Below are 15600 nucleotides of genomic sequence, written 5' to 3' on the forward strand. Positions count from 1 at the left end.
TCTGGAAGTAAACTAAGAGTTCTAATAGTGCAGTAGATAGAGCACTGGCCTTGGAGTCAGGAGGACAGGAGTTTGAATCTAGCCTGAGACACTTGCCACTTACCAGCTGTGTGACCTTGGGTAAGTCACTTAACCCTGATTGCCTCACATCCCAGACCATCTTCAGTCATCCTGATTCATATCTGGCCACTGGGCCCAAATGGCTCTGGAGGAGAAAGTGAAGTTGGTGACTTAATACAGCACCCTCTCACTCAGATCCAGTTCATGTGCTTCTCATGACATCACTTCCTGATATTGTGGTCTTCAAAAATAAAAGACAAACATTATTTTTATTATTGGTTGGCACAGGATAGAACATCAGATCTGCAGTCACAAAGATTCATGTTCTTGAGTTCAAATCCAGTCTCAAACACTGACTAGCTGTGTGACCCTAGGCAAGGCACAACTCTGCTTCCTTCAGTTTCCTTGCCTAAAAAACGAGCTAGAAAAGGAAATGGCAAACCACTCCAGTATTCCCCCAAATGGGATCACAAAGAGTAGGGTATGACTGAAAAATGACTCAATAATAACAAAAAGAATTCTAAGAATTGAATAAGGAGGGAGTGCGTTCAGGCAGAAGATGGACTGAGTTCTGGGAACAATAGCTAGTCCAGTTAATACTATAGGTACATGAAAGGGAATGGTGGTGGTTCGGCTAGAGCCAAAATGAGGAGGGCTTTTAGTTGTCAAACCAAGGAGTTTGTAGTTTCTCCTAGAGAGATAAAGATGGTTGAGCTAGGAAAAAGATGAGAGTGCAGGATCTTCTGAGATCAGATCTGATCCTTATACCCCACACACCCCAGGCTCACATGGGATGAGTCTATGCTGGTGCCTTCCTCTCCACCCCACAGATGGTTAGGACTAATCAGAGATAGACTTCTCCTCTAAAATTTAATCCACTTTATTTCAAAAGTAAGGAAATTGAAGCCCAGAGAGCTCCTTTTCTTAAGTAATTGAGCCAGGATCACCCATGAGTGAATTGATTCCAAATCCAGTCATCTTCTCACTAACTATACTATATATTGAATTAAATCTCAGTATATACAGGTGGAGTTCTTATTCAATAACAATACTCATTGTTATCGAACAATTGATGCTCCCCACCCTTTGAGATCTCCTATATGGAAGGCACTGGGCTTGATGTGGAAGTCAAAAAGATAAATATTTGAAACAATTCACTGCTACCAAGGAAATCACTTTCTGATGAATGAGAAATTCCACCTGAATTCAGGCAAATAAATACAAGACAATACAAAATCATTTCAAGAGGGAAGCAATGCTAAAGATGAAAGGAGGGAAGGACAGAGCATCAGGAAAGATCTTTTAGAGGAAATAGTACTGGAGCTTTGCTTTGAAGGAAGGTGGGGATTCTGTGGGGGTAGAAGTGAGGGATGGGGTGTTTTGCTGGAAGTTACTTGTGCAAAGGTTGGAGACTGAAGCCCAAACTGGAAGAAAAGCTAGCAGGTCAGTTGGACTGAAACTGAACATGTATACAGGGCAGTAATGTGAAATAAGACTAGAAAGAAAGGTGACAGCTAGATCATATGAGGCTTAAAAAAAATCTGACTGAGAATTGTGTGTTTTGTCCTAGAAACAATAGAACACTATTGAGGAATTTTGAGAGGGGAGGAGAGAGTGTAATTGTTTTGAGGGAATTATCATTTGGGTAGAAATATTAATTTGACAGTTATATCATATTGGAGAGCAAGATCCCACTGGAGCCTTTGTGATAATTTGAGGTGCTGCAGGTAGTGAAATGTTGCCCATCCTTTGCTTGATGTAAGCATGTTCTAGGTTATTCTTCTGAGGGCTGGAGGGAACAAGAATATAATGAAGGAAGAGAATTGTTGGGAAGAGTATTAGCCATCAATGAAATCTGGAAGTATCTTACTGGCTTGTTAAGAGTGAAGTTTTATTTTTTTAATCACCAGTCAGAAACCAAGAAAAGCTAAGATTGGTGTAACACATTTTAGAGGACTACAAAGAAGTTGGGCAATCTGGATGTTGGTTAACATTATATCATTGAAGGAACAGCTAGGTGGTGCAATGAATAGAGCAGCAGCCCTGGAGTCAGGAGGACCTAAGTTCAAATCCAGTCTCAGATACGTAATAGCAGTATGACCTTGGTCAAGTCATTAAACCCTGTCTCAAAAAGAAATCAAACCAAAAAAAAAAAAATCCCAGCATAGCATCAACGTGTTGTGCAAAGAGTAATGAATTTGGAGTCCTGTGACTGGGGTTCAAATTCCACCTCTGATACTTACTACCTACATGACCCTGAGCAAGTTACTCTAAAGTCTGGATCTCAATTACTTCATTTATAAAAATGAGAGGGGTGGCTTAGATCATTTCTGTGGTCTCTTCCAGTCCTAAGTCTTAACTATAAAGTCCATGAAATTGAATAATATATCTATATATCTAAATATACAGACATAGATGTATATAGCTAGATGTATTTCTATATAAACATGCACATATGATCCTGTAGTGGGCATTAAAGGGATTTACATGTGTGACCTTGGATGTAACTCAATTTCTCCAGAACTCAGTTTCCCCATCTGTAAAGGTGAAATGATTGAACTGGATGACTTCTAAGATCCTTTCTGGTTTTAAATCCTATCATTTTTTGGTTGTCACCTTAAGTCAAGGATCTGTTCATTTTTCATAGAAAAGTATAAATCTCCTACTTTCTCTGACTTCAGTTTCTTCATCTTTAAAAATGAAAGAGATCTATATGGTTTATTCTAGTCCCCAATCCTGCAATCCTATGATTGATACTGTAAAATATGAAAGTATGGCTTTGGGGGAAGATTTGGAGCAAATTAGCATAGTTTGTCATCTCTGGGTCTTGAGGCACATTTCATACTGCCATAGACTAAGGGGTCTTGGGGTCCTTTGGCAATCCAGTGTAGTCTATCAACCCTTTCTCAAAATATTTTTAATTGCATAAAATAAAATACATAGGAAATCAATTCTATTGAAATAGCTATTTTTCTACCCATAGATCTTTATATATCTAGGTGGACATAGATATATGCAGGTACATATGCATATGTATCTAGCTATACATATAGATATATTATACAAGTTCATGCACTCCAATTTAGAACCTCTGCCCCAGACAGATGACATTGTTAGCAACCATGTTAAAAATGATGAATTTATCCCTCTTATGAATCAATGCCTCCTAGACTCACTGTGCCTTAGCCACAAGAAGGAGAGAGCATACTGGGGAAGAGGAGTGGATGCTAGAATCATAAGCATCTTTGTGGTGGAGGATGGGCAGCTAGCGACAAGGGCTGGAAATATAGATCAGTGAGTCATCTGCATCAAGATGATGATTCAAATGATGGGAGCTGATAAGGGTCCTCAAGGGAGAGAACAGAGAGAGAATAGAGAAGCAAACCCAAGATAGAACCTTGGGGTACATTCACAGAGGGCAGGATATAAATGATGAGCCAACAAAAGAGACTGAGAAGGAGCAGTGAGGTAGGAGGGGAGAGTGTCTAGCAGGAGAGGTTGGTTCACAGTGTCAAGTGCCATAGAAAGGTCAACGAAGGATGAGATCAGAGAAAATCATTCAATTTGGCAATAAGAGATCATTGGTAACTACTATAGAGAGAGTAGTTTAATTGAGTGATGAGGTCAGAAGCCAGATTGCAGAGGTTTTAAAAGAGAGTAAGAGATGATTAAGTGGAGGTTTTTTTCAAGGACTTTGACTGAGAAAGGTTAAGCATTTATCAATGTCTATTATTATTGTTATTATAATTATCATCATCAACATCATTGTAAGATAACTTTTGGAGGCAAGATATAATGTTGGGATGAAGAATAAGGTTGGACACCTCTGGGTTCTTTTCCTAGCTGGATTAGAGAAATCATATTTCACTCAGATTAAGCATTTCTTCATACCTGAGTCTGGCCAGCCAAGTGCTGACAGAGCTAGTATTGGGACCTTAGTGTTCTCTCTCTCCATCTTAGGCACCTTTCATAGGTCATGTAGCCTCCCCTGAGACACAGAATTCAGACACTCTTTGTTAAAGTGTCTAACAAGCTCCCTTCCATCATATATGCTGCTGACTCAGTATATAATAAGTTTCCTTTCTCCCCTTTCATGCACTGAAGGTGCCAAGAGGCTCCTGGCCAGTTTTCTAAAAATCCTCCAACTTCACTGGCTCCAAATTCTGGGTAACTGTGAAGAGGGTCAAACTGGCTTCATTTTAAGAAAACAAGAAAGTGACTTCTTTCAGAGACCTTGGAGACTTCAGTCTGCTAGCCCCAAGTGTTCACAGAAGGAGACTAATCAGAAACAGGCAGTTGAATTTTCCTTAAGATATACAGGCAGGTTAAAAACAAAGGAGAGGGAGTGTAAGGGATTAAACATACCTGGGGTTTGGCTAGATTCCTCTGGAAAGCTCCAAAGAGTCTGGTGCTGTTCAGAGAGCTCTATATGGAGGGCAGGATCCCAGAATTCTCTCCTTTACCTTGCTCTATTCTTTTAGGTGACCTTCAACAAATTATTTTCTCTTTTTGTACCTCAGATTTTCCAGGTGAGATATAAAATGGGGGCAGTCCTCATTACAGGGGGGATCTGAACCTACTTGACTCAGAGAACTTCAAGGATTAATGAAATGTGAATCAAGTAGAGAGGAACAGGGTAAGGTTAATTAAGGGAGCATCTCCTCCCATTGGTGAGTTCCTCCTGGAGCTTCCATGTTGAGGAAGCTCTAAGGTCAACCATGCTCACTCCTTTGCTTCTCTCTATATATTGTTGAGTCTTTGGAATCTGGGTCTACACACACACACACACACACACACACACACACACATACACAGACACAGGAGCCTCTCAACTCCCTTGTATATGTTGCCTTGTCCCATTAGACTATAAGCTCCTTGAAGAAAGGGGCTTTTTTTTGCACTTATTTCTTTATTCTCAGCCCTTAGCACAGTGTCTATAGTAAGGACTTAATAAATACTTCTCATCTTTGTGTATTAAATGCCCACTATGAGCCAATGGAAAGGACACTGAACTGGGAACTGAAAAACTTGCTAACCATGTTTTACACTAGCAAGTTAACACTAACTTAACCAGTGACTTTGGACAAGATACCTATTTATAGGGGCAACTAAGTGGTAAAATAGATAGGGTGCTGGCCCTGGGATCAAGAAGACCTGAGTTTGGGGCGGCTAGGTGGCGCAGTGGATAAAGCACCAACCCTGGAATCAGGAGTACCTGGGTTCAAATCCGGTTTCAGACACTTAATAATTACCTAGCTGTGTGGCCCTGGACAAGCCACTTAACCCCATTTGCCTTGCAACCCCCCCAAAAAAAAGACCTGAGTTCAAATCCAGCCTCAGACACTTACTAGTTGTGTAACCCTGTGCAAGTCACTGCTGTTTCCCCTGGACAATGAGAATAATAATAGCACTTACTGCCCAGGGTTGTAGGGTGGATCAAATGAGATAATAATTGCAAAGCACTTAATAAAGGATCTGGAAAATGGTAAGTGTACCGTAAATGTTAGCTGTTATTATTATGGGGTAGCTCGGTGATGCCATAATGGAGAGAGCCCCAGGGCTGGTGTTGGGAAGATTCATCTTCCTGAGTTCAAATCAAGCCTCAGATACTTACTAGCTGTGTGACCCTGGGCAAGTCACTTATCCCTGTTTGTATCCGTTTCCTCATGTAAAATAAGCTGGAGAAGGAAATAGCAAACCACTCTAGTATCTTTGCCAAGAAATCCCCAAATGGGGTCATGAAGAGTCAATATTAACTTACAGAGATAGCTTCCTAGATGGTGAAATAGAGAAAGCTTAGAGCCAAGAGTTAGGAAGACCTGAGTTCAAATCTACATTCAGATACTTCCAAGCCATGTGACCCAGAGCAAAACACTTAACCTCTCAGTTTCCCTATCTGTCAAATCTACCTCCCAGGGTCATCTCATTATCAAATGAGATAATATTTGTAGGGTTTAGCAAAGTACCTGACCCATAGCAAGTAAATGCTTCTTCCTATAAGAATATTAACCTTATTAACCACTAAACCATGAGTTCAGCTAAGATTGGAGGTTAAACCATGCTTAGATATCCTTAGACAAATGAAATAGGTCAAAGAAATCTGGGGGAGTTGACCTAATCTAGCTGTATTTATTCACAGTCTGTAGCCTGAGATGCTAATGTCAAATGTGCAATTTAAATGTGGGAAGTGTCTTCACAGATTCTAAGTATCCAATCTCAAGTCATAATGGCTTCTATTCCCCTGCTACTTCTTCACTCAGGAAGACCCAGAGTCAAAGTGGGGCCTTCTTTTGTCCCATCCACTCTTTATCTTGGACTTAAATTTGGAGTTTGATTTTGGGATCCAATAGGAGAGTAAAAACCAGACTCTTTCTCCCTTTCCCTATTTATTAGTGCCCAGCCTTTGGGTATAGTCATAGGACACTCAATAAATACTCAGGATCCTATGAGATGCCAACCTGGTAAAGTGGGTCTACCTTGGAACTCTAGTTGGATAATTTTTTTTCCTTTTTTATAAATATTTTATATTTTTTCTCATTCACATGTTAAAACAATTTTAATGAGTCCATTAGGATTGTCCTGGACCATTTTATTGCTGAGAATAGCTAAATTATTCACAATTCTTCATGTTCTATGTTCAACGTTCTCCCAGTTCTGCTCACTGCACTTTGCATGCTTTCATGTAAGTCTTTTTGGATAAATATTTTTGCAAGCTGTTCAGGGAAGGTTTGAGGTTCATATAAGTGTGCGTGTTGTTTCCCGCCTCCATCTTCCTTGTCATTTTCTTTTTCCTCAGGTATAATGGCCCCAATCTGGTTCTGAAGTATGACCGAGCCCAGCAGCGCCTAGTGAACATTGCAGTGGATGAGAGAAGCTCTCCCTACTATGCACTCCGGGACCGGCAGGGGAATGCCATCGGGGTCACTGCCTGTGATATTGATGGGGATGGCCGGGAGGAAATCTACTTCCTTAATACCAACAATGCCTTCTCAGGTAGGGAGTCTAGCTGCTTCCATTCTTTCCCTTTCCACCTTCACCATTTGCTTTTGTCTCTCCTATAGATCTCTTCCCAAAGAGGCCTCCCTGGTATATCCCTGCAGAGCCCCTAGACTTCTCCATTAAGGAACTCTTGGGGTGAGGTAGGCCTGCAGAGACCTTTCCTCTTAGAACAATGTCTAAATATTAGCCTCCTAATACTTATTACTGATATCAAGGTGTTCCTGGACCAGTCTATACTGGGAAGTGGAGGAGAAGGTGAAAGCTATCTGTAGCCCACAGATTGTCTTATCAGATCAAGGTGCCCAGAGCATATCATGAGGAAACCTATTTTAAGAAGTACTGTGATTGAGAGGGGCCAGGTATAGGTCTTCTCCTTCAGGCTTCTTCAGAGAATCTTAACTCCCAATCCTGCCTTCTGTGCTATAGAATCTTCCAGCTGAATGTGTTCAAGAAAAGAGAGAGAGAGAGAGAGAGAGAGAGAGAGAGAGAGAGAGAGAGAGAGAGGCAGACAGGCAGACATCTGGACCAGAGTAGAAACTTGCTAGAGGTACTCCTAATCATAACCAGTCAAAATAGGATCAGATTTTCTAGGATACCTCTTAAGACTCTTTTAAGGTTTGTCCTGATTGAGACTTCTCACCTGTTCAATTAAAAGTCTTACCTTGGGGTCAGGAAGACCAGCGTTCAAGTCTTTCTGATGTACTAACTGTGTGATCCTGGTCTAGATACTTATCCTCCCAAAGCCTGTGGCAACTCTTTAAAAGTACAATTTGCCAAGAAGTTGACAATCCACATGGTTAGAAGAAAGTTTCCATATACAGATGTGTCTGGAGCAAAAAAAAAAACTAAATAAAATAACAACAATAAAAAATCCATAAAATCTGTCTTAGACCCACTTCAGCCTCCATGATGGTGATTGGGTAAGAGAGAGGAAGAGCAATAATAGTAATATATTACTGAGTTAGTAATGTGTAGTATCCAACCCTAATTTGATTTTGTTCAGTTGTTTCAGTCATGCCCAATTCTTCATTTGGGGTTTTCTTGGCAAAGACACTGGATTGTTTTTCCATTTCCTTCTCCAGGTCATTTAACAGATAAGGAAACTGAGGGAAATAGTGTTAGGTTGACTTGCTTGGGGTCACACAACTCATAAGTGTCTGAAATCAGATTTGAACTGTGGTCTTCTTGACTTCTAGCTGCACCACTACATCCTAATACAATTCAGTTGAGATTTTGATATTTTGGAGTCAAAAGATCTCAGTACATGATTAGATCTGAAAGGAAATTTAGTGGTCATCTATTTGAAAGGGGTCGAATTCACAGCCTCCCAGGCTGCCTGCAGCTCACACTACCCTGGAGTGCATGAGTGAAATGTAATCAGAAATTAATTCACATGGATAATTGATAATCTATTGATTACCTTCTCAATGAATGGAAGAAGGAGAGAATTGGGAACTCAAAATGTAAAAAAGAAAAAGAATATTCTAGATAAAGGTCTAAAACTCTGATTGGGATATGTTGACAAAATAAATAAACACGCAATAAAACAAAGATAAAATTAACTTGTGGTTTTCTAAGGCAATATGCAGCTTGCAGAGATCTATTTCTATTTGAGTTTGATAGCCCTGATCTGGTACACTTCCCCTTATTTTATAGAAGAAGAAATAGGAAGAAGTTCAGAGACCAGACCAAGGTCACCTAGGTAGTAAGTGCTTTAATGTATTAATAGTAATAATAGTGGATTTTAGGGTAGCTAGATAGAGTGACACACTGGAATCAGAAAGATTCAACTTCCTGAGTTCAAATCTGGCCTCAGACATTTACTAGCTGTGTGATCCTGGGCAAATTACTTAACCCTGTTTGCCTCAGTTTCCACATTTGTAAAACGAGCTAGAGAAGGAAATGGAAAATCACTCCAGTATGTCTCTCATGAAAAACCCAAATGGGGTCATGAAAGAGTTGGACACTACTAAAAAATAACTCAACAACTATACTAGGCTTTAATATATAAATATTAGTACAGAAATAATATATGTGGATGAGTGCATTGAGATTGAGAAGGCTGGATTTAAACCCAGGTCCCCTGAGTTAAAAGCCTTACCAATGCTCCATGATACCTCTCTGACATTCATAAGTGGCATGCCTTTCTCACTATCTTTGGGTCCCAGCTCCCTCATCTGTAAAAATGAGGACAATACCTGGCCCTGCTTACTTCCCAAGGCTGTTGTAGGTCAAGTTGCCTTGAGAACTGTGAGGCTTCTATGCAAATGTGAAGTTTCAAGGTGTGGGGCTTTACAGTTTTTTAAGCTGTTTTTCACATCTGAGCTTATTCGTTTTTTTGCCACAACTCTATGATCTGAATCTAGGATTCTGAAGCCTCAGTGAAACAAATGATTGAAGGACTGAGACAAAAATGGTCAGGGGAAGAGGAGAAAGAGACAGGGAGGGGCATGACATGGTTTGTACCTCCTTCATCCCCAAGCAGCCGTCTACTACTCACTGACAGGATGTCTCTGACAATCCTCTTGGTGAGATAGGAAGATAGGGAGATAGGGAGACCTTTACTGATAAGGGAATGTGCTATCTGAGTAAGGAGAAGATGGAAAAACTGCATCTCTGAAGGTCCCAGGATCATTGAAATCCGGGGATCCAACTCCAGGTGACTCTGCTTCCTGGACCTGGGGAGGATAGGAGGTGAGATGGGGGCTCAGGGTCAAGGCCAAGGGCTGAGAGCAATCGAGGGGTAGGTGCTGCTGCCAGACCAGCTGCCAGTCTCGAAAAACCAGGAAACAATGAGCCCCAGGACCCGAGAGATATTTTATGGGTTTTCATCTCTTCTTGCCACCAACTCAGGCCTGTGTGACTGTAATTATCCCTACACAAATATCAGGCATGATTATCCAGCTGGATTTACAGCTCTCAGTCGAAGGGAAGATTGGATTGGAACAAAGTTAATTGATGAGCTGATTGACTCTTTAATATGGGGCAAGGTCAGGGGGAAAGACCAAAATCCATCTAAGGTCCAGTCGTGGACAGGAGCTACAGGGCAGGGGGCCAGGAGGTGGTAAGGGGGAATGAAGGAGAGTCATAATAGAAGCAAAAAAGATTCTAGAAGGAAAAATCATGATAAGATCTTAAATTTGGAGACCATCAAATCCAGCCTCCCCTTATTTTACAATTGAAGAAACTGGGGCTGAGAGCTTCAATGTCTTGCCCAGCTAGTGACTGAGACAAGATTTGAATTCAGATCTTCTTGACTTCAAACTCAGTGCTCCATCAGCAACACAAAAAGGACTTCCTAATAATCACAGCTCTAGAGGAGTTTAATGTTTTAATATAAACATTAGTAATATATACAGATAAGGAGATACATATGAGAGGTGAAGTGATTTGCCCAAGGTCACATAGTGTCAGAGCCAGGGCTTGTACCCAGGTTTTCAGATATTCACTACAAAAGACCACCTCTTATGTCAGAATAGTAGAATATTTCTGGGGAAGACATTAACACCTCAAATAGAAGCAGACAAAGTGGATTTTGAGAAGAAATTCATGGTTTTTCTGAAGATGAAAGCCCTTAATTTGCCTCTTCAGGGGTAGAGGATCTGGCTTGAGATGACCATTCTAGAGGCAGAAGTCCTTCCTGGCCCTCCCCCTTCCCCAGTGCCCAGCAGCCTCAGTTCTAGTTCCATGTTTCTCGGTGACCTTCTGTGGGTTTGAGGGATGTCTGTGGTTTTGAGTTAATTTTTCAGTTGAGTGATTCAATTGATTCATTGACAGTGGGCGGAGATGGGGAGCAGAGACTTGTGCTGTGTCAGCAAATTCCCCTCTGTCCAGCTGACTCTATACTTAGCTGTTCTACCCCCTGGCCACCATGGGGAGCCCCAGATGCCTCCAGGAGTCCCATCCTAGGACCAAGACCACTAGGTGCATTTGAATTTGGGGATCTATTCGCTTACATAGAAGATGTTAGGGTGAAGAACAATTCTGGATAGTTCATCTCACCTTCTTTTTACCTTTCTCAGACCTGAGGATCTTGCTTGCTTTAGGGATATTATTGGTTCCCATGGGCATGGGGTTGACTGGTTGATTCAGAAGACTGAGAGTGACCATTAATCACATAGTGGAGACAATGTTGAATCTGGGCTCAGAAAGACCTGTATTCTTACCCCCATTTCTGATGATGGGACAATTTTAACCTCTCCAGGTCTCCACTTCCTCCTTAAAAAAATCACAGGCTCAGTGTCCCTATCCTTCTCTCTTTTAACTCTCAGTTCAGGGTTTCCTGTCTCTCATCTCCTTGGAACATTAATTCTACCTTTTCTTGGGAATGAGTGGTTGATAGTGGTTAAAGGGATTTTTTCCAAAATGTATACTGCTTTTAGGGATGGAAACTCCCAATTCCTTTAAGAAATCATACCAGTTCATCTGTCATCATTGAGATGAGCATTCCCTCTGCAACCTAGCGCACAAAGGAGGTTAAGGAACTTGCCCAGAAATCCTAAATTTAGATCTAGAAAGGACCTTAGAGAGACCATTTAATGCTACCTCCTTCATTGACAGAGGTGTCCTTATTCCAGTTGGTCCTTGACCTTTTCCAATAAAGTTCTCAGAGTAGTGTCCAAAAGCGTAAGCCTGGGTTAAATTGTTTCCCCTACTTCCATGCATCCTGGTAACATAGCCTCTTTACTCTTTCTTTGGTTTTCCTTAATCCTTTTTTTCTTCTTTTTTTTGGGGGGAGGGGGTTGCAAAACAATGGGGTTAAGTGACTTGCCCAAGGTCATAATTATAGATAGGTAATTGTTAAGTGTCTGAGGTCAGATTTGAACTTGGGGCCTCCTAACTCCAGGGCTGACTACCGAACCACAAAGCTGCCCTTTCTTAATCCAAAGAATTCTCTCCAGGAGTTGGGATACTAGGTGCCATGTCAGGCCATAGTTTTGTATTTGGAAGGGGCTTTAGAGATTCTCTAACTGATCAAACTAACCTCATTTTACAAATCAGGAAACAGGTCCAGAAAAAGGTTGAATGACAGCCAACATTACTCAGAGGTTAGAACCTGAACTCAGGTCTTGAATGAATCCATGTTGTGCACATTTTCCACTCTGTGGAAGTTGGATGGATTTTAGTATTCCTCCAATAATACAACTAACCATTTGGCTTAAGCCAAAGACTTAATCTCTCAAGTAGTCTAAACCAATGTGCAGTCACATATGAAGTAATATAGAGAACCCCTCCATTCCCATGCCTACCCAATCCTCAGACCCAACTCACCATTATCCTGCCCCCTAAACTGGATTTCTAAGTATCTTAATTCCTAACCTTCAGAGATAAAATATATTTATTTCATGACTTTCAAACCATACTTTTGGGACTGTCCCCCTCAAAAATTATGTTCTTTTGCCTCTTGAGCTAGATCCCAGATCTTCTGTTATCCCAGGTTGCAATCACATTTAGCAATTTTCATATTTATAGGCAATTCACTTGCACCTCAGCTAACAGACTAGAATTCCAAATAGTTGAGCAACAAGTTATGAAGATAGGGGGTGGGGGTGAGCAAGACAGCCTCAAGAGCAAGATAAAATGGAGACTCAGAGAGTTGGATACTGGATGTGCCCTCATCATGAAACCAGATTTGTTAACAAATCATGATTGTCAGCCAATTCCAAACTACCAAGCTGTGTCCAATGTAGTGTGGGATCATTAAGGTATACTGTAGACCTGACAACAAGAAGTATATTTTGAAGGTTGAGGGAGTATGAAGAGAACTTTTATTAAAACATTAAAACATGGGGCAGCTAGGTGGCATAGTAGATAAAGCACCAACCTTGGAGTCAGGAGTACCTGGGTTCAAATCCGATCTCAGACACTTAATAATTACCTAGCTGTGTGGCCTTGGGCAAGCCACTTAACCCCATTGCCTTGCAAAAAAAAAACTTAAAAAAACATTAAAACATTCCCTCCTTCACCTGAACTGATTTTCACTAGCTGATTTCTCCCCCGCCCCATGACTGGGACTAATTGTACAAATTTTCCTCAGCCAACTCAACCCAAAGAAATTTTGAATGAATGTCTCAATCACCTTCTAGGTGACAGACATTATATTTGCCTGATGCCATATCACTGACCCTCCTCCTTAGCAATATATAACTGACTTGTTATTATGAGCACTTCCCTCAACTTCCATCCACCTGCCAGTTTACCCTTCTCCCTTCAGTAGTGCTAAATAAAGTATGGATTGGATTGCATCCTGGATTGGATCAGCCCCTGGGGGAAAGATATTAATTGAATTCAATGTAGTTAAATAATTATTTACTGGGTATTTGCTATGTACAGGACAGGGTAGGAGGCAACAATCTGTAGTGGAAAGTACCAGATTTGGAGTCAGGAAAACCTAGGTTCAAATCCCATCTTGGACACTTATTAGCTATGTGAACCAAGGTCAATAATTTACCCTCTGTCAGTCTCGGTTTTCTCCTCTGTAAAATGGGGGTGAAAAATATTTTTAGCACTTAACTCACAGGATTACTGTAAGTTTCAAATGAGTTAGGGTATGAGAAGTGCTTTGCAGACCTTAAAACACTATATAAATGTCAGTTTAGTGGTAATAGTAACTGTGGGGAATACAAAGATGAATGAGGCACTGTCTCAGCCCTAAATGGGTAGCTTCTCCACTAAAAAGCTCCTTTAGTTCCATCTCTATCCCAAGCCCCATATTCACACCCTTCCAATTGCTCCCCAAGAGCTCTTCCAGTTTCTCCTTGGAAAACAATGCCTAGGTAAAGAAAGGGCTGCTGAGGGGAGAAGCTACTTCTACTCCTTAGGGAATAAGGTTTGAAAAGCCGAGCACCCGATGGTTCAATATGTATATTGATGGGTTAATGGCACCCTCCTCTTTCTTAGAATTCTCCCTTCGGTTACAGAGTATCTTGGCTCTCTGTCTCTCTGTCTCTCTGTCTCTCTGTGTCTCTCTCTCTCTCTCTCTGTCTCTCTGTGTCTCTCTCTCTCCCTCCCTCTCTCTCTATCTCTCCCTCCCTCTCTTTCTCATTCAATCTTTCTCCTCCTCCCTCTCTCTCCCTCTTTCCCTCTTCTCTCTCTCTGTCTGTCTCCATGTCTGCCTGTCATTCTGTGTCTGTCTGTCTCTCTCTCTCTCTCTCTCCTTCCCTCCTTCCCTCCTTCCTTCCCTCCTCTCTCTTCTCATTCTATGTGACTGTCTACACATCTCAATCTCTCTCTGTGTCTGACTTCATGTCTTTATCTCTCTATCTCTGTATCTGTGTCTTTGTGTTTGTCTGCCTCTCTATGTCTGTCTGTCTCTACCTCTGTCTCTCTATCCCTATCCCTCTGCTTTTCTCTCTGTGTATTTCTATATGTCTGTCTCTATCTGTATCTATCTCTGCCTCCCTCCCTCCTCCCTCTCTCCTCTCCCTCCCTCCATCTCATTCTCATTTCTACTAATGACCTTTCTTCTTCTCCTCCCCAACATGAACATTTCCTATTATTTAAGCTCTCTGCTTATATCTGTCTCTCTCTCCTTCCCTCCCTCTTTCTCTCTCTTGTCTCTGTGTGTCATTGTCTACAGTGTCTCCATCTTCATGTCTGTATCTGTTTGTTTCTCTGTATCTGTCTGTCTCTATCCCTGTCCCTCTGTTTCTGTTTCACTTTGTGTGTCTCTGTATGTCTCTCTCTCCTCTTTGTCTCTTTCTTTTTGTCTCTGCCTCTATCTCTGTCTCTGTCTGTCTCTCTGTCTGTCTCTCCCTCCTTCCCTCCCTCCCTCTCTCTTTCTCCTTCTCTCCCTCTCTCCTCTCTCTTCCTACCTCCCTCCATCTCTCTCGCATTTCCTCTACAATGACCTTTCTCTTCTTCCCCTCCCCAACACGAACCTTCCCTGTTATTCAGTCCTTTGCTCTCTGCTTATATCTGTATGTCCTTTCTCTTCGAAATCTCATTAGGCCTCATAGTTTTAATTATCACCTTTATGAAAATATCTTCCAAATCTACATAACCTTCCCTGATCTTTCTCCTGAACTCCAGAATTGTCAGCCTACCAGATTTTTCTATTGGGTAATCTTGCCATTATTTCAAATCTCACAGGTTTAAAATAAAGTTTGACATCTGGGAGGCAACATGGTTCAATATCTCTTAAATCAAAAGACATGAGTTCAGATCCTGTTTCTGATACTCTGGATGATATCAAGTCACTTACCACCCCTGGAGCTCAGTTTTCTCATCTATAAAATGAAAGGGTTGAACTCTATGACCTCCAAAGTACCTTCTAACTATAAATCTCTGATCTGTTCTGTATGTCTCCCCAGATGGCTTCACCTTCCTGATGCCCCTGTTTCACATACCATTCTCTCCTAGTCATGCAAGCTGAAAACCATGAACTCTTCATTAATTTTTGCTTCTCCTATGCCCTTCACATCTAGTTTTTCCCCAAGTCCTATAGATTCTTCCTTATATGTGATCCTTTCTTTCCATTCCTACAAAAGCCACCCTAATTCAAGTCCTTATCACCTTCTGCCTAAACTTGTCCAAGCTTCT

The 15600-nt window shown here is 41.3% G+C and overlaps 1 protein-coding gene across 3 annotated transcripts in view; it reads left to right on the plus strand.

The window, feature by feature from the left end:
- The window catches only part of LOC141521072 (cartilage acidic protein 1), a 208032-nt gene that overhangs the window by 112676 nt on the left and 79756 nt on the right, over window positions 1–15600 (plus strand). For all 3 annotated transcript variants that reach the window (XM_074233192.1, XM_074233193.1, XM_074233191.1), the window contains exon 3: window positions 6857–7053. In XM_074233192.1, coding sequence (XP_074089293.1) covers window positions 6857–7053 — 197 coding nt within the window. The remainder of the gene's footprint in view (window positions 1–6856; window positions 7054–15600) is intronic.

Source organism: Macrotis lagotis, chromosome 4, assembly GCF_037893015.1.
Source record: "Macrotis lagotis isolate mMagLag1 chromosome 4, bilby.v1.9.chrom.fasta, whole genome shotgun sequence".
Classification (NCBI taxonomy): Eukaryota; Metazoa; Chordata; class Mammalia; order Peramelemorphia; family Peramelidae; genus Macrotis; species Macrotis lagotis.